The 19883-nt window shown below is 41.5% G+C and overlaps 1 protein-coding gene across 1 annotated transcript in view; it reads right to left on the bottom strand.

Moving 5' to 3' along the window:
* Positions 1-19883, bottom strand: part of ITPR2 (inositol 1,4,5-trisphosphate receptor type 2) — a 243390-nt gene that overhangs the window by 103629 nt on the left and 119878 nt on the right. The window contains exons 35-37 of the mRNA XM_036405007.1: positions 12599-12789; positions 11198-11340; positions 9571-9679 (exon numbers count right to left, since the gene is read on the bottom strand). Of these exons, the coding sequence (XP_036260900.1) occupies positions 9571-9679; positions 11198-11340; positions 12599-12789 (443 nt within the window). The remainder of the gene's footprint in view (positions 1-9570; positions 9680-11197; positions 11341-12598; positions 12790-19883) is intronic.

The following is a 19883-nucleotide window of genomic DNA, read 5'->3' as shown; positions in this document are numbered from 1 at the left end:
GTCTGCCAAAAGGAATTTTCAGAGTGACAAGGCCCTGTTCCCAACACCCAGTGACAGCTCTGTACCTGGAGTTACCAACACCAGCCCCACCCTGATGAGCACATTTCCCTGTGCCCCAGCTGAGGGCCAGCACTGCCTCTTGCTGGCACCCCTGGCAGTAGAAAGCATCCCCTAATGTGAGCTCTGAGTATTCTGCTCTTTTCCCCACAAACTGCAGAGGTCAGGTAACCATAAATTAACCTGGCTTTTATTTCAGTAAATAAACACATGCATAATTCAGCAAAGCATAATTCAAACTCTGGGATTTGTACAGTAGAATTGGAAGAACAGACACTCTAAAGACTCAGAGAAATCCCAAATAAACTATTTGTAATTAAAAAATCTCCTGATTTTCAAGCCAAATCTCGTGATTTGTTTGTGGCCTGACTCAGGGTTTTCAGTGCTTGGGGCTGGCAACTCTGACTAAGCAGGGATATGAAATAAGAGCGAGAGTGACTGCCCGCCAGGCTTCTGTTTTCCTGGGACAGAAGACAAAGCAGCTCTGACAATTCCAGCTGGCAATACCATCCAGGCACTCCTCCAAGGCCAAACATGCTGGGTAAAATCCTCATCAGACCAAAAAAAAAAAAGAACCCTATCAGAAGCAGTTACTGTGGTTGCTTAATAGCTGTTTTCCAAAGTTCAATATAGCATATATTTTCTTTTTCTTGAAAAGGGGGAGATGGGCCACATTACAGACTACTCCTTTGCCAGATGTCATTAGTGATGAAGTCCCTTAGAAATTACATCAGTTTGAAACGAATCAGAAAACAGTGAGTTTCCATTTCCTCCTCCTGCCTGGCTAGACAGAGACCTTGGGATCAGCTTTCATCCACAGCCTGGAATCAGCCCTCCTCTGTGTCTTGCTTGGTGTGGCAGGGGTGTTAAGCAAGTAATTGCAACCATTAAAAAGAAAAATAGCTCACTTGCTCCTGCTCCCCATCCCTGTCAAATAGCAGCTCCTTCATTAGGCTTCCCAGGAGCTGTCTCAGTACTCTGCAGGAGATTCTCCCTGCTCCTGGTGGAGGTGGGTGCACCCAGCTGTGGCACACATCTCCAGCCACCACCCCTGTGTGCTCCTGCTGATGCCAAACCGGCAGCTGTCCCCTCTCTCCTGGCGACCCCAAGTGTCCCCTCACAGCTGGGATCTGGTAAGACAGCCTGGGCAGGGAGTGGAATCTAATTTCCACCCCTGTGCAATGCCCAGCCCTCCCTCTGTCTGCTCACAGGGTGATGGATGAGGAGCAGAAGCACAGAAAGAGGTTGAGGAGAAGGGCCTTGCTGGTTCTTAGGGCTTTTGCTGTTCCTAGTAAGGCAAGAGCATGCCCCATCCTCGATCTGAAAGGGATGTATCTTTAATTCTTTGTGCTTGGACCAACCAAACCAGAACAATATCATAAACTGATGTTTTCTGTAGAAACTCAGTGCCTGAAACACATTTCTGGATCGTAAATCTTGGACTAGAGCAGTTTATGTAATGCCACCTATTCACGCTGCCCTAAGTAACCATAACTAACCATTCCATTATAATGAGTCCATTATCCCCTGCTTTATTGTATTTTCTCTTAAAACAGAGATCAAAGATTTGGATCTAGTGGCATCATGCCGATTTCATTTTTATTACTGGCTCCCTAGGTCTATCATAAATATTCATTGGCCATCCTTAATACAAGGCATTGAATTCTGCTCACTGCTATCTCTGGTGCGACTGCAAAGTACAAACAGGGTTGTTGCTCAAACATATTAAATAAAGCAGCAGCAAATTTGTGATAGACGACAACAACAACAACAACAGCAAAACAACAACAACAACAAACCCCAAAAACAAACAAAAATAAACCAAAACCAAAACCAAAAAATCCCAAACCACCCAGAAAACAAAAGAACCCTTTTCCCCTTCCAAGGAAATTCAAAACCAAAGGAGACATTTTCTCTTGCCCCCTCCAGGACTACTGCAGACATTTGCCTGCTGTGGGAATTGAGCCGTGCAGCAGCAGCAGCAGCAGCTGCCCTGCTCCCACAGACAGGAGTTGTTTCTGAAAAGTCCACAGTTGCCACACTGTGGTCTCTGCGATACTGCAGCACTCTCTGTGCTTCCCAGCAAGAATTATAACCATTACCTGCCAGTGGTACTGAAACTGCTCGTGTATGTGGCCTTTTCACAGAGGAATTAATTCTGAGAAGGGAGTGGGAAGCGTGTGGGGAGAAACATCTTCCAGAATCATAGTCAGGGAAAGGGCTTATGCAGTTTTATTCTCCTAACTCCCAAAAAACCTTGCAACCATCCCAAACATCAGGGTGCCTGCTGATGTTTCTCTCACACGTTCCTCTGTGCTCCCTTCCCACCTCAGTGTAGCTGCTCCCAGGGCATGGAAAGCCCTGCTGCACCCATGTCAATGGCTCCTGCTCTGCAGATAAGCACAAAGGCTCCTTGGGATGTCAACTGGGCACTTTGAACAACCAACAATCACTAAAATTAGGGTGGCCATAGGAATTCTTATTCCTGTTAAGTAACACTGAGAGCATTAACACATATCATTCTAAACAAGACCATCTACTCCATTAAAACCAAAACAATATGCTAAGACACCAAATTAACATTCTAATATTTATCTTATTAATATAACTCCACCATGGAGCTAAAAGAGAAAGAGAAGGAATAGAAATAAATAACCTAAAATAAATATTTGTATTTATGAATCTATCCTCACACAAAACTCCACACACCTGGAGACATGAACCATGTGATAAAACTGTTGACTCATTTTATATATTTACTTATAATATATCTTTGGTCATTTACCTAGTCCTTGCCAATCTAAGGTCTGCTAGAACCTTCCACTAAATTCCTAAAAATCTGCTTTATTTATAATTTAAAATATAGAAATAAAACAAATCAGGGAGAAAACCTTGATCCTGATATCTTCATGATGTAGAATTTGATTCAAAGAGCTATGATGAACCTGGAATTTAACTTCCAGATGTACTGAAGTCTTTAGTGAAATTCATTTCACCTGTATTCAAAAGAACTAGAAAATCTAGTTGCTGTTGTTTAAAAAAAGGATCCTGATCAGTTCAATGAATTTTGTACCTGAGTAAGGTGAGATGAATCATCCTCAGAATTCTAACAGTTTCATTTATTAAACAGCTCTCTTCTCTTGCATTCTTTTTTATTTGTTTTTAATGAATAGCAATATCAATAGAGAAGGATGTCAGACAGTTTGCAGGCAGTTAAGATTTTCATGCTGGTTTGCTCTTCTTAAAATCACATCCGTAGGAAGGTGTTAATGTGAAATAAGAAGGGCAAACCCTCTATGTCCCATACACTGTGCAAAGGGCAAATTCCATAGCAGAAATTGGTCACTGGAAGTTCATAGTAAGGAACAAGCTACTCCAGTTTTATTGGTTTGGTTGATGCTGTTTTAATCAGTAGCTACAAAAAATATTTTACAGCATCAGATGCTCCTTTAGAGGAGAGATGATGTATGTGAGAAGGGCAGATGATACAAGTTCCAAAATAATTTATCAATCAGGATTTGGGGCTTAATATTTCTGAAAGAAAACTGGATAACAACATACAGTAATCTTAAAATTTGATAAATATGAGCTGCTGAGAAACTACAATCTTTTGGATGAAATGTGTTAACAGCCATGTGTTTTTACAGCCTGGGCATCCTGCCATTAGATTTGTTTGTGATTTGAAGAACAAACAAACAAAGGAAAAATAACCAAGGTTTTGAAACAAAAAAGAGTAAGTACCAGAGAGTAGCGAGCACCACTGCTCACTGAACTATCACCTGAGACAGAAGTACCTTTAGGTCTCTGGAGATCCTTTATTTGCCTCATGGTGAGTTAACAGTTATGCATATTTAAAGTGAGGGCAAAATCATGACTGCAATGTCATTAGGCCTGTGCTCACTGCCCCTGCAGCAGATTAAACTGCTCCTGCCTTTCACTAGATCAGGACCTGAACTTTGTAGGGTGTCAGGAGGGCTGCCTCCTGAATTACCTGTCCTTGATACATGACTCTGAGTTTCAAGTTCTTGTCCAGCTCAACAAGGGCAATGCATTCTGCCTGAAACCACCCCTGGCACAGACCCCTGTAGGTGCCTCACAACTGGCCCAAGCACAGTGGCTCCCAACAGGCTTCTGAGGGTGACACAAGCAGGTGACAGTCCAAAGCTGGAGCAAATCTCTAGGGCCTGTTACTTTCAGAAAAAAAATCCCCTTAAAAATAAGTCACACTTTTCATATACCCAGTTCTCCCAGGTTTTTGCATCGGCAACAAATGGACGTGATCAAAAATCCTGGAGAATATCTGGGGGCTGTCCAGCAGCATTGTCCTTTCAGCCCAGAGCAATGCACATCACAGGAGGGAAAAGGGGTACCCCAAGGATGAGAGATGCTAATTCAGAATATTCTGGTTGATGCTGCCTGTCACAGCCCCAGAAATGTGCAGCAATAACAACACAACAGTGGCTGATGGCCTGAGGGTCTGAGCACTGTGGCTGACAACACCTGGCTAGAACAAACACCATCACCATCACATGCCTCCTGGTGTCCCTTTGCTTAATTATCTCAGCTTGAAGCCTAGAGGGGGAAAAGTGAAACTGTGCTCATTTGTTTTTCTGTAGATTTTTCTCTCTTTTGTAAAATGTCAGTGCGTGGGTCTAATGAGAAATTACCACACTTTCAGGTTCTGACCACATCCAGTGTTTAGTCTTGCATATCTGAAAGCTCTGGTGCTCCTGCCACTGCAATTACTGGCTCAGATGATTCAGGGTAAGAGCAAAGCTTGAATCTTGTTCTGCAATGAATTCCTGGAGGCTTTGGTTCTGCAGCTGATCGCTGCCTTCACACAAAGCATCTCCAAGACTGAGGGGTTTGTCCCATTCTCTTTGAATTTTCACTCATCATTTAACTCCCATGACACAGGTCACAACAGCAGTTTTTTGCCCATACCAGAAATGCTGGTCCACAATCAGGCTGGCACTGCTGAGATAACCAAACATTCTTCCTCCATGCACCTCCAGTCCCTCCCTGTGAGCTGGTTTCCTAAGGAGTGAGTGCAGGACCCTGCAAGTGTCCTTTGTCAGCTAAAAGAGATAAGTGATTTTTTAAAAAAATTAGTACAAACAGCAGTGAGCATGCATGTTCTCCTGTGGTGTTTCTGACCCCCTCTCACCTTGCAGGCACACTGAGCTTAGTGAGAAGAATGGCCTGTTGACAACAGGGAAAAACAGGCCAGGTATTTTTATACATCAGCACAAATAAAACTGACAGCAGAAACAGGGAAAAATTAAATGTAATTCTTCAAAATGCCTGCAGTGCCACTAACCCAAAATGTGAGTAGTAACACAAATAAAGGAATTTGGATCCCACTCTCCCATTTAAAAGAAGCATTCTTTTGAGGTATGATACATTCAGCAAGCAACACATTTTCAGAATTATTCTCTTCTTCCTCCTCTGTTTTTTTTTTTCACCTACAAATGCTGTTTATCTGAAGGCTGCCTAATTTGCAAATGCAAATAAGTCAAATCATCTTGAAAAGATGAGGCTATAGAATAGAATGCCGCTTAAGTCGAGAATGTCTGTGATTCAATGAGCTGCAATGCTGGGACACTGTAGTGGCTCCCAAAATCTCCTGGCTTCTAAAACTCATTGAGGCCATTTACCCCAGCAGAAAAAGACCTGCATCTCCCACTGGCTTCAGCGTGCCTGGTAGATCAATACAACAATAAACTGGCAGGGCTGCTTTTGACAAACTCACTGGAGTTTTGTCAACAGCTCCGCATGAAAAGATTCAGCTCTTCTGGCACAAAATGACCAGAGCCAGCAGTGGCCATATCTAGGACCACATCTTACAGGAATAAAATACATTTTTATTTCCACCAAAGCTGTACCATTTCTTTCACATGTATATTTGGTGGTGTTCCTGCAAACAAAGGGGAGAGGACAGCTTACATTTCATCTAAAGTCAGTCTGAAGCAATCTAAAGTTGAATGCAGAAACATTAACCCTGCAAAACAAAAGGCCACTTCTATGATTTTAAATCATGAACTAGTACAAATGTCTAAGAGAAAACCCAACATTTTTCATGAGTTTTTTCCAAAAAAGGCAAAAAGCTCAACTACTTATTTCTGACAATTAAGCAGCTTACAGAGTCTTTGTTCTACTGACACTTAAAAATGCAGTTTTCAATTATTTATACTGAAATTCGACACCTAAAAGAGGAAGGAAGAGTATAAAGTGTGAGCTCTGCAGCACAGGCACCCCTTCCTGAAGGGTTCCATTCATTTACAGTAGTGTTCTCAAAGGAGCTGCCTTAGGGAGGGACACACAGGCCTGCATTCTGCCACATTCTGTAACACCCTCCCATCCACTAGCACATCTGATCAGATGTAATATACACATGGTAACAGAGAGGATATTTTTCCCCCAGAGGTGCTGACCTGATTTATGAACAGCTGGGAGATCAGCAGGTTGTCCCTACCCAAGGCATTGCCATGCCAGCAGCTGGAGTCAGGCCACAAGTCCACATGAGCACCATTAGATCAAGAGTTTAACAATTTAATTGAAGCTTCTGAACCCTCTCTCAAGATGCTGAACCACCCTTCCTGGCCCAGCATCTCTGTTGTATGGACAGACACTTTAAGCAGGGCAGCAAGGTAATGCTAAGATTTGAAACTGCTCCAGTCATTTGCAAAGTGAGCACACATCAGTCTACATGTCTCAGGTGCTTTTGGAAATGTTACTCAGATTTAGACTGAGGTGTATAAATAGGTCTAGAGGCAACATTCACACAGAAATTAAACTGATATCAAGCACTATGGTGAAACACAAAAAGATATGCCTAAATAAATTCAAAAATCCCAGTCCAAGATCCTTCTGGTTTTGCAAAATGGGTATAAAAACTGCCAGTGATTCTAAACCCCAAATAGAGAAGGGGCACATCTAGTGCAAGCACAGTCCTTTCTGTCTCTCCTGCTTTTCTTCTCAAATAGTCAGTCTGAAGCAAGCTTTAGATAAATACATTTAGATACTGCAGTAGCTATCTCTGAACAGAGGCAATGTGAGCTCCCCACACCCTGCTTTCCCCAAGTGTTCTAACACTGTTCTGGAAGAGAGGGGCTGTAGATCAGGTTTCACTCCAGTTGGTGACCTAATCAATACAAACAGGGCTAGGACTCAATGCAGAACTCCCAGGAGATTGCAATAATCACCCACAATTACTTATGAAAGCCAGTCAATGGCCAGGAGGTTTTATGTCTCATTTATATACCTTAAATCAAACTACTGAAATTAAACTTTGATTCCCCGCACAATTAGATGCCATGGTGCTAAGCAAGACAAGGCACAAGTGAGTGCTGCCTCAGAGGTGACTGCCAAGAAATCCAAGGATATGGAGACAGGAGAGCACCGGAGACCTGAAACTCACCACCAAGGGGAGGTGCAACAATAGAGTTGATATAGTGGATGCAGAAATAGGTATAAAATCAGTGAAATAAGCTCCTACTCCTATTTTGCCTCCCCTTCCTTCAGCAAATGACATAGGCTACCTTCCAGTGGTCAAATGAAGGACAAAGACAGTAGAAGGTGCTCAGTGGTGGGCATTAATGTGAAGAGACAGGAGGAAATTTTATTTCATTATTTCATCCTTCTTTCTCACTGTAGGAAAGCCTGCAGAAACTGGAGGTTGACCATTTCTGTCAGGTTTATCACAGAAAATACATTTTGATGGGTGATTAGCAAACTCAGGCTTCCTGTCAAGATGTCCCACATCCCCCTGTAGCTTTGTTCTGGTTATGACCATTATGTATTTACTACTATTTTTATATATTTTAATATCTGCATGCCATAGTTGAATAACTTTACAGGCAGTGAGATCACAGCCCAAAAAAAGATGGGAAACACGCACACGAGGCCATTCATTGTGCTATTTTTACTGTTCTTTAGTCCATGGCATTGAACAATGACTCATAAGAGTAGCAAGCCAGAGAAGCACTTGTAAAGCATATCCAAGCTTGTTTATTCACATATTTGTTTGCACTGATTCATCACATTCCTCAGTGTAAAACCAATGGGACTACAGAGGAAGCACGGGGGAGAAATTCTGTTCAGAGTTTTTCCACCCACCATGCACCCCCAAGATGGTGGAGGTCCCATGAGGGATTTGGGAATATACCTCCTTTACCCACTCCTGAAAAGCAGAGCCCTTACAGACCTATGGAGCACATTGCCTCTGATGGGAATTGCCTCCCTTAACTCTGTCTCCCTTTATCAGCAGCCAAAGCCGGGTAGAAGGAGCAACTAAAACAAGCAAATCTTCTTGCTTGTTTCAAGTCCTACATTCAAAGTGTTGTGTTTTTTCCTCCCCTGTAGTCCTGAGATGAAGTTAACTTATGGTGGGTCTATGTAATTCTTTTAGAGAGGTTTGGCAAAGGTCAGTTACAAAAGCAAATTCTTTTTCCCATGTGATGCAATGGTGTTATGCACCCAGAATGCTATTAGAATAAATATGAATAATAATCAAGAATAATAATAATTTTCATGATTGAATAATAATCATTACAATGTTATCACTCATAATTTGAATAATAATAATAATCAAAAATTTTTCCCTGTGCAATTCTCTTCATGACATTAAAAAAGAATTTGTCTTCCCAGGCCTAACCACAGTTTCTTTGAGGAGGAGGTGAAGATGGGGTTGGTTTCCTCTGCTTACACTGGTTATTTTTGCACAGGGCAGGTCTGATGTCAGCACTGAGAAATTAGGTAACTCCATGATTCATATTTAAGAGTGAATAATGCTGAAAGGGCTTGGGGAATACCCAGAAATATGGGTAAGAGGAAATTACACAAAAGACACTGGGATCAGGCTCAGAAAGAACAGGGACAGTGGACATTTACATCTGAATCTGCCTACTGATAGCCAAAGGAACAGGCAAAATAAAAGAGGCATTTGAAAGACTTGGTTTTGCAAGAGAAAACTGGGCAATGAGGGGAGAGAGGAATGCATGAAATAATTAGACACTTACAGAGTACAGACTATGTCACTTCTTCCCAAAACTGGCAGCTCTGCCTAAACATTGCAGATTTCCTTTCACACATTTGGGAGCATTAAAAAGCATGTGGAGTACAAAAGTCTGGCACCAAAGGCAGCAGGGAAAAACTGTACAATTGCAATTAAAATCCCTATATTTCCATTAATTTTATGGTAAAGTCAGGTGTGACAAATTAAGACTAATCTCCAGAAATAGAGAATATCCAATATATAATAATTATATATATTAATACTTGCCACTGCTAATTCATTTCATCTTGCTTACCTTGACTCTTATCAAGTCCCTCATACAGAACTGTGTCAGGCAGAGAGTTTCTTTTGTTCCAAACCAACTTGCTACCTTACCCCACACTGTTCCTAAGACACTAGGTTATCTCTAAAACATGCACAAAACTGAAATAATGTCAGATTCTGTTGTTAATACCATGCTGTTAGTTCTATATTTAATATTAAAGTGGAAGCAGTACCTCTTCTGCAAAGTTGGTTTTCTTGTCAAGCATTTCTCGTAAAGTTTGGAGGATTTTAATGCAGAGCTTTTCTTCTTTCTCCATTAGCTTCTTTGTGTGATTAATCAACCTGAAAGTAAAATATTAAAACTTAAAGAGCATTACGCATTGTTGCTAAGCCAATTGCTTTATGCAAAAATTGCCCATCACTATATTTTTCCTCAAGGAAAGGAAATAAAAGTGGTCAAGAGAAATCATAATTAAAAAGGAAATGGTGTCAATTTGCATATCTTACTGCCCATACAGAAGACAGAATTCTACATCCACTTTTTTTGAGGGTTTACAGTTTAAGATCCAGACTTGCTATTTCATCCTTTCTTTATTTAAAGGTAACTTATTTTAACCGTTATTTAAAGGTAACCAGTGTTCACCATGCATCTTGCAAACTTTAAAAGCTACAACCTTCACACCTTCCAACTTCTATGATGGTTATAATATATTTATGATATAATTAGCAAATGGTATTCAGCCAAAAGGATTTCCAAAAAACCTTACATGGAAACCTTCAGAAATACAGACATTTGGATGATACATAATTGTTGTTTACATTCACACAACCACTTGACAAGCCAGAAAACAAGGTCCATTTCTGTCTCCAGCTATGACTGTGACAGGAGTTTGGATTTCAGTCAGCTGAAGCCGATACCAGAAGCAGCCGTTCTGTCTTTGTGCAGAACAGATCTGTGCATGGGTCCTTGCACTGGTTCACACATTGCTGGAGAAATGTTTGTGAAAAGAGGAAGGGAGGAAATCTGAAGGCTTTGGACAGGTTTTGGGGGTTTTCTTTGCATTTTGATGCTGGCTTCAAACAGGAGTTTAGACAGAGGACATGGGATGGGATAATATCAAAATTTAATTTTTACTTTTTGAATTTTTCCAAACATATAAAACATATTGTTATAATGCTACTTCTGCAGAATATGCAAATATCCAAGGAATCAGGAGAGCTGCCAAATGCATTAATTTCCCCCAAGTTATCTCTGTTTAAATTATAGTTTCTCAAGGGCGGGGAGGGCATCTCACTCGAGGACTAATAAAAAATTTGCAAGACTCTATTCCAATGCACAGACTGCAAATAAAACATCTAATAATTCAAGACTAGATAGGGGTCCCAGTGAAATGTATTTTCAAAGAGCTGTTGGCAGTTTAAAATAAAAATATCAATTTGCTGTACCAAAAAAACTCTAACAAAAACCCACGAGCCTTGAGCAGCCCACTGCTTCATTATGAATTCTTGAAAATTCTGCTATGGAAAATCTTAAGTTTCTGTTGTAGATTTGGTGAAATGTAATAGCAAAGTAGCCCATTGAGAAAACAGAAGTAGGCTGAGCCTGCCACAATTTTAACAAGCCATTTCTAGCAGGTAAGGCAAGCAACCCCTCTTGCTCTATGCTCTCCAGACAACAAAACTGTTGAGAAATATAAAATATGGATCAAAAGACCTCACTTTAAGCTTTCAACCGTAAACTTGGTCACCTGCATGCTTAAGTCTCTGCTGAAAACCAGAGGTAAATGCTGTTGAAAAAGCTAAAACCCTGCCATCTTTTTTTCCCAAAGAAGCAACCAGGCCCCTCTGCACGCCACTTACTTGGACATGAAAGCGCCACATCTTATTCTGGCATCGCTGCCCTCGGGGAACAGGAGCTCTGGGCTGTGCAGCACATCAACCAGCACTGAGAACTCAGCTTGCATCATGGGTGTGAACTGCTGCTCCAAAGAGGACACCACGTCCTGGAGAGACAGGAGAACATCCATAACTGCAGGAGAACTACAGCAACCTGCTGTGAAGTCGCACAGTTTGGTGTGATGCACTGCTTGGCCCAGTGGGATGCCCAGCTGCAAGAGTCCTGGGAAGCCCAGCTGGCTGCAAAGCCACCTCAAGCCTTTCTTCACACCACTCCTCATGCAGGGCAAGGGGGACAAGGTGCCCATTGTTACTCTCTTTCAAATTTCTCCTCTGCAGTAGTGCTCACAAAACCTGTGACAACAGTAAGAATGATGGTGTGCTGAAAAAAAAAGGCTCACTACACACAGTTAATGTGTCACCTCAGGTGTTGTCTCCTTGGTGTTTAGGGCACCTCCTTTTGTCTGGGTCCTGCTGTTTTCTCAGGTCATAAACCCCTGATGCTGTTTAGGCTCTACATGCACAAGGTGATCTCCATTTCATGGCAATCTCCAGTGACACAAACATGACCTAAAGCCTCCAGTATCTTCTCTGCAGCCAGGACACGTGGCCATAAAAAGGGCAGAAAGGAGATGCTGCTCTGTGGAGAACTTCAAGGAGAACACAACTTGAATACTGTGTGCAGTTTTGGGCACTACAATGTAAGTGTTCAAAGGAGGGACATGGAGATGCTGAAGGGCCTGGAGGGGAAGCCACACAAGGAGCAGCTGAGGGCACTTGGTCTGTTCAGCTGGAGAAGAGCAGACTGAGGTCAGAGCTCACAGCAGTTCTGCAGCTTCCTCACGAGGGGAAGAAGAGGGGCAGGCTCTGATCTCTGCTCTGTGTGACCAAGGACAGGACCCAGGAATGGCTGGAGCTGTGTCCGGGCAGGGTCAGGGTGGGTATCAGGGAAAAGTTCTTCCCCCAGAGGGTGCTGGGGCACTGAACAGGCTCCCCAGGAATGGTCACGGCCCCAAGGCTGCCAGAGCTCCAGGAGTGTTTGGACAGAGCTCCAAGTGTTTGGACAAGCTCAGGGTGGATTGTTGGGGGGTCTGTGCAGGGCGAGGGCTTGGACTCAATGATCCTTGTGGGACTCCTCCAGCTCAGCTCATTCTGTGATAGCTCCTACCCCTCTCTGACTTCTGCAGGAGCCAAATTCTGATCTTGAAGAGCTGAGCCTTTTCAGCCATCCCCACCCAGAAGTGCAGCGGCTCCTCTCATCCAGCACTAAAACTGCACTGGGCCTGTGTCTGGTGTTTTCCACATCTGGCACACTTGAGATACCTGCAGTGCCACTGCTGCCCAAGCCATTTGCTATTTCTGTACCTGCAGTTTCTCTATGATGTTCCTGTAATCCCAGGCTGGCCCACCAAGAGCTTCTTTGAAGCGAGGTCCAGTGCGGGCTGACATCCTCCAGCCCATGGCTGCCCTCTGCACCATGTTGGAGTGACTCTTCATGAACAAGGTGTTCACCTGGCTGTCCAAATCCACTGGAATCGCAATCCCACGGTTCTTTGCTTTCATAGGAAGGAAAAACACAAGACATTTACAGTGGCAAAAACTTGAAAATATTACAGAGATCATGGCATGCGACAGCCTCATGTCGTTGAAGTTAAGGGGCAGGGTGATATTGCTTCAACAGGTTTTAAAAATAGGGATCCTAAAAATAAGAACCCTTAAAAATAAGCATACCTAAGTGGTAGAAATCAGCCATAATCTAGTTAAAGAAAGCAAGCTGTACTATTTTAAATGAGATGAGAATCATTTCCAGTATGTATTTTCACAGACACAGATATATTTTTTAAACAGAATAATTTTTCTACTAACTTGAAAAAAAATCCAGAGATATTGATAAGAGTAACAAAAGGAGTATGTGTTATTTCAACAGTTAGTTTTACTCTATTCAGAAGCAAATTCTGAAATTTTTCTTTCTAGTGGACATAGGCACATTTATCCAATTTATCCCAAGTACTCTCTGTTGCTTTACTATATATTCCTCTTGTGAAGACCATGAGGAACCAAGTGCATACAAATTAAATTTGAAAAAGACTGTCTCCTTCTCCCTGGGTTTCCTATACTGCTAAACCCTGGATTCCTAGATGGTGTCTGGATGCCACTGCAATATATCCAGTAGTTAATAAACATCTGATAGTCTAACTGATAGTTAAAAAAATTTAATCAATAGCTAAAAATTGCAATTATTTTCTTCTTTTTAGACTTCAGAGGCAGGAAATGACAATAGAGAGAGTATCAGAATAAAAAAAAATTGGAAGAGACTTTCAGGAATTCTTGCAGGGCATCCACTATTAAATTACTATGGCATCCTGAACTGTTGTTTGAAAAGGAAGTTTGAAAGGCAGAGTTAGAAGGTATCTGCCCCCTCCCCCAGTAAAATCTCTGTGTTAGCTGCTCCTTTCCATCCCACTGGAGATCAGAGTGACATTGTTCTCTGGCTCAGCATGAGCAGTCTGAAATTCAACCAATAAACAAAAGTTTGCCCCAGCCCTGGAAATGTTTCAGGCCAGGCTGGATGGGGCTCTGAGCAAGCTGGGATAGTGGAAGGTGATCCTGCCCATGGCAGGGGGTGGAGCTGGATGCTGTTTAAGGTCCTTTCCAACCCAAACCATTCTGTGAGCCTATGATCAGTATCTCTGAAAGACCAGGTTATGTTCCAGTAATTAGGCTCTGTATTCCATGTCATTTCACTTAACTTCTGTGGCACAGCTTATGTTTAATAAAAACTTAAAAATAGAATGGAGCAGTTCTAATCCATTTGTAATAATGACCAATAATAAGTAATTTTTCAGTTTTCCTTATTGAAACAAGCTGAAATTTAAAAAGCAATTAGCCCAAATTGCAGTTCTGCACACCGTTTCTCTGAGGCATTTCCCCACTATTCCTCACTAACACACTTTCCACAGTGGAGGAAGGCATCAAAAATACTCCACCTCTTCCTCCCAGCTCTAAAATATATCCAGCTTTATGTCCTGAACCTGTGAAGTCAGCAGGTGCCCTTCTGTCCCAAGCAGCCCATGCCTCCAGCCCCAGGGAGGATGTGCAGGCAGAGGCACCACACAGCTCTGATGAATGAAGGCTGCAGTGCTGCCAAGCACAGTGAGTCACAGATCCCAGGCACAAACTTTCTCTTCCCCTCAGGACTAGATTGAAATGACAGCTTTTATTATAAACCTAAATCTGGCTGTGACACCTCAACCCCCAGCCTCAGAGACTGTGGCAAGGGCGTTCTGTCATGGGGACTCTCTTCCCTTTAATGGATCCCACAGGTTCAGGGCACCCTCCCCTCTTCCCACTGCAAGGCTGGATCGTGATGCAGGACTGGGGCTTCCCCCATGGATCAGGCTGTTCCACTGGGATGGAAGAGAATTCTCTAAATCCATTTCTGGTAGGCACTTTCTTTTAAATGGTTGGCCACAGGGAATTGAAAAAAAATTAGGTTAAGCTGGGAAGACACAAATTGACTTTTCCTTTCCACTCTCCATTTGTTTTGAAGGCAAGTTCCTGATTAACATGTGGAAAATGCCATGTATGGGTGGCCATTATTTCTAATGATTGTTTTTCCATGTAATTCAACTGGGCTGTTTTTCAAAACACATTTGGGCTGTTTTCAAACACATTGTTGCTGCCTACTTTACTAGAGAAGTCCATTAAAGTTCTGCCAGGGTGGGTAGGGTGCTGCAGCCTATTAATCCAATTTATTGTGTCCTAATGTCAATCACTGGAATGTTACTGGACAATGCTCACTTCTGAATTAAGTGGAATGTATGCAGAATCCTGATATATAGAAGAATAAATTTAGCAATAGGGAGCACACTGTTCAGAGGAGAACCCAGACTTCTGCAATCCTAGAGATGCCATTTGAAGTTAACAACTTCCATCAGTGTCTGAGGAGCAGTCAAGGACTATGATTGTTCAAAGAGTTGGAGCTAATTAAAACTATCACAAAGAAAACCAGAGAGAGAAAAAAAATACTCCTTTGTTTTGAGCAGTTCTTACATGTATAATTCCATTTGTAATTAAGATTTGTATTGGTTGTCAAAGGGCACTGTTGAAGTCTAAGCTATAAACAAAGCCTTTGTCTTCTTATTTCTTTTCAGCTTGTAGAAAGTTTATCTTTCATTTGTTTCACATTTCATTATTTAAAACTACATGAAACATATTTTTACATTTTGGAAAGCTGATGAACAAATGTGAACATAAATATTTATTTTTAATTTAGGTGTTGTAGGCTGCTTTCCTCTTCAAAATGTGTCAATCTCCCTTAAAGTATCAACATCAAATATTTAAAAGCATGTTTATTTTTGTTCCACTTAGAAATACTTTTGGACAGCACTCAAACTTGCAAAGTATGGTTAGAGCTGGTAGACAAAGGAGCCAAGATGGGGTAAAATTCTGTCTTTCATCTGGTGAATTTGGGAAAAAGATATGTGGCTGTCTGTACGTAAGTATTCAGCAGGATACTTATCAGGATAGACTCAATGATCTTTGTGGGTCCCTTCCAGTTCAGAATATTGTGTGGTTCTGTGATGTCTTCAGCACAGGTAAATTCTGCCCTGCAGTGGAGGGCAGGTCCCAGGCTTATACAGTGCCCATTTCCCACCTAGGGCACTGTGCACAGGGCTAATTACACCCTGAATATACAGCACCATTTTGCCAGTGTCAGAGGAGATGGAATTTCTGGGAAATCCTTTAAACTACTAACTCTCAATCTGCTGCTCCCAATTATCTCTCAGCAAGAGAGCCAAGAGGAGCCAAGACAAGCGAGCAAACACAACCCATGGCAGTGGTAAGAAACACAGCACTGCAAATTCAGCCTGGTCCCAGCAAAATGCCCTGCCCCGTGCTGGATGGGTCTGTGGGCATCCAGTGATCAGCAGCTTTCCTCCCTCTTACTGCTTAAACAATGAAAGAGAACTCAAAGACTCAAAAGAAAAGGGCACCAGGAATGCCAAGAATCAAGCAGGTAAAAATCAAGGCACTCTGGACAAGCAAGCTCCAGCCAAGTCCCAGGAGCACAGTCCAGCTGCTCCCAGAGAGGCTGAAATGGGCCCAGGTGTTATTTTGTTAAATTACCTGCATGTAGTTCTCTTCACAGGAGCACAGCAATTGGACCTATTTCAGGAATGCCTCCTGAAGTACTGTCCTTTCACTGTGCTGCTGCCCATGTCTGAGGAGCAATTCAGTCCTAAGGATTTCCAGGAAGTGGCCCTTGCCTGTAATTTTCCTTGGATGCCCATTCTGCAGAATAATCTATCTTGCCATAAGGAACCTCGCTGTTCTCGCTATTTCCACCTACTGCTCCCTCATTTTAAATGTCACTCCATTAGCTTTTGCAGTATATACAGAACACACCAGAGTGTGGTGGCTTCACAGCTAATTAACCCTGAAGCATCCCTGGTGTGGGTTTTCAGGGGGACATGCAGGCATTTGGTCCCTCAGAGCCCCTCAAGGAGGAGTGTGCCAGGCAGTCTGGGTCAGGAAAAAGCCCCAGCTGTACCTGGCTGTGAATCCTTTGCTCTGCTCCCAGTTTACACCCCCTGGTAGTCACAGACAGCTCTATCATGTTCTCCCACACTTCCCAGTTGTCACGTAACAGAGTGATGCATATTTAGTTCAATTAATTTTGTTCCATAAATCAGTCCCTCCAGCTCCTTAATCATTTACTGACTGCTTAACAAATGCACTCAGATGGAGAGACACTAACGCTAGCGACAGCAAGACTTTTTAAGGGAAATAAAAGCTTTGTGTAGACAAGACACAAACCTGCCAATCTTGTACCCTTCACTTGGATGTTTTTTTCCAACAGAAAATCTACGCTAAAATATTTATCAGCCTGTAAAAAGATCATCATTGAATTTTTCTTGCAATTAGGGAAACACAAACAGTTAAAATAGAATAAAATATGTGCTTCATCTGAAATGTATTCTTCTTGCTGTCAAAAAAGTAACAACAGGATAATTATTTTATTTGAACTAAAAATTGAAAATGAAGGTCTAGCTTTTTATAAAATGGAAGAAAGATTTTAAAATTCAAATGGGAAGTGAAATAAACGTACTTTCATGACTGAAAAAATTGTTATATGAAAATTCATCTATATGGACATTAAAATACACATAATCATTTCAAAGAAGCAACAAAATGTGACCTAGATTTTATGTTTAATATTTCCTATTTGTAATTTGTCAGGGAAAAGTAAAGGGCTTTAGAGGGCATAAAAGCATGGTCAAGAAGAACCAGAGGAGAGGATTTTTTTTTGATTCTGTACAAGGAGGTATTGGTGACTTTAAATTAGGGAATAAATACTCAACTAGAAGGGACTTCAGTACACCTTCAGACCATCTGCTCTCTGTTACAGACAACCCATGCTCTTTAATATCTCTGGAAAAATTTATTGAGCCCCATTTAAAATGATGGCAGCTTATCTGCCATTCCTCCTCCCTCTGCTTTCTCTCAGCCCACTGACCAAGGACATCCTTCCAAAGTGGGTTCTAATCCTCTGATTTACAATCTAAATTTATTTAGGTTATTTACAACCTAGTGTAATTTATGGGCAGTTGCTTTTGGGTCAGCACTGTCCTTCAGCTTAAACGTCTCTGTGACTATTTATCTTCTTAAGTACATTTAAAGAGCAACAACACAGGTCTGTGTTTTGCTAAGCAAAGCATGTGGGGGTTCTGAATTCCCTTCCTGTAACAGAGTTCTTCTTTCCCCTGACCACCCCAACAGTGCTTCCTCTGTACCTGTTCCAGCTTTGAACTTAGGAAATAGCAATCTTACAGGGCTCACCTCAAATTGGGTAGGATGGAAACAAGAATTCTCCTCTTGCTTCTCCTGCACAACATCCTAGAACATAATCTGATAGTGACTAATGCAATTTGGCTTGCTAACAGATTTTTTTTTAGAGGGTCTGCCAAGAGACATAGTGCAACAAAATGCAGGTTCCTATCTGGCACTGTTTACTCATCTGGGAAATTCCAATTATTTCATTATTGGTGGTCACAGCACAATCACAGACAGACCATATCCTTGGGATAGACACAGTACCAGAGGAAAGGTTCCACTTTTTAAAACATAATGGAGAAAACTAATGGATGCTACAGAGACAAGAGTGTAAAACAACTGAATTTACCCTTGTAACAGAAAACTGATGCTCAGAGGAGAAGATACAAGAATTGCTGCCTTAATTAAGAAGCAAAGATAGTTCTTTACATGGGTCCTGAAGGACTGGTCAGGAAAGACCCTGCTTCAATGCCATTTAGGATATGTAATTTAAGATATACAATCTTTGGTTGCAAGGAGAGGTGATATTCATACTGGAGAGGTCCCAGGTCTTTAGAGAAAGAGCTGGTTTAAAATGCAGACTTTGAGACAGGCTTTCACCCTTCTCAACCTTGCAAAGATCATAAAATGCATGAACTGAAAGTCCTTTGAAAATTAATTTATTTGAAATAAATTAAATGGTTGGATGTCTTCTTTCCTCTGTTTTCACAAAGGTCTGGGTATTTTTCAGTTGTTGCTATTTTACCAGGGAGATAGAAGCTGTTTTCATTATTCACTTTTTGGACTGTATTTTCAAGCAAAATCTCAGTCCTATGTAATAAAAGAGAAAAGGCCAAAGTGATATATGTATGTGTTCATTCTCACCAGTGTGGTAACCTGCTTCAGAAATCCATGTGAACAAGTCACGCACACACACATATATAAATACACATGTATGTATGTGTGTATGTGTATATATATATATATATATATATATATATATATGTAATTTCACAAGTGTTTCTACTCAGCCAAGTAGCCAAATGTTTCTGGGGCAATAGAAACCTGGTGCACATTGATATCTGTGTTCCAAACCCCCTGGATCTGCTGAAGAAGAGAAGCAAGCCTCTATGCTTCCTGCTGAACTGGAGGCAGGAAAGTGCCTGGAGACAAAGCAGCAAGTGAGGCTTGAAAAGCTTATGCAGTTTTTCCCTGGTGGTAGAGTGGAGTTGAAGTACCAGGGTTATGAAAAATAAGCTTCTGTGAGATATCCTTTTTTTGACCTGGAAGGTAACACACATCCTTACAGTACTCATCAGAACATCAGAAAACAGATGTAATGATCTCAAGCTCTTGAGGCAGTGCATCCACTTGCCAGCAACAAACCAGGAAGCACTGAGCAGAGTGTATGTTGCTTAAACTTGCTCTCAAGTGTGTCATTTTAAAAGTGTGTCATTATATGGATCTTTGATATCTTGGGAAATCTGTGTATGATCTTTCTTTCTTCCCCCTGAGATTCATTTGTAAATCCAGGGCAATGACACCAAAAAAAAAAAAAAAAAAAAAAAAAAAAAAAAAAAAAAAAAAAAAAATCATGTTTGTTCTTTCAGGTCTATACTCCACTTATTTTTCCTCAGAAGTCTTTGGTCCCTGCTGTAAATCTGTCCAATACTCCATCTCTCTGATATAGGCAAAATCTTTTTAGAGGTTTTTTAAAGCCTTGCTGTGAAACACAAAGGCCCTAACATTAAAACTGTAAGATTCTCAAGTCAGAAAAGGGGAAAAAATGGTCCACATATACAGCCAACAAAAGAGCACAAGAAGGTTGCTATGT

Source organism: Molothrus ater, chromosome 5 (genome assembly GCF_012460135.2).
Source record: "Molothrus ater isolate BHLD 08-10-18 breed brown headed cowbird chromosome 5, BPBGC_Mater_1.1, whole genome shotgun sequence".
NCBI classification, from domain to species: Eukaryota; Metazoa; Chordata; class Aves; order Passeriformes; family Icteridae; genus Molothrus; species Molothrus ater.
Note: the sequence above shows the minus strand (reverse complement) of the source record. Positions and strands in the feature narration are given on the sequence as shown.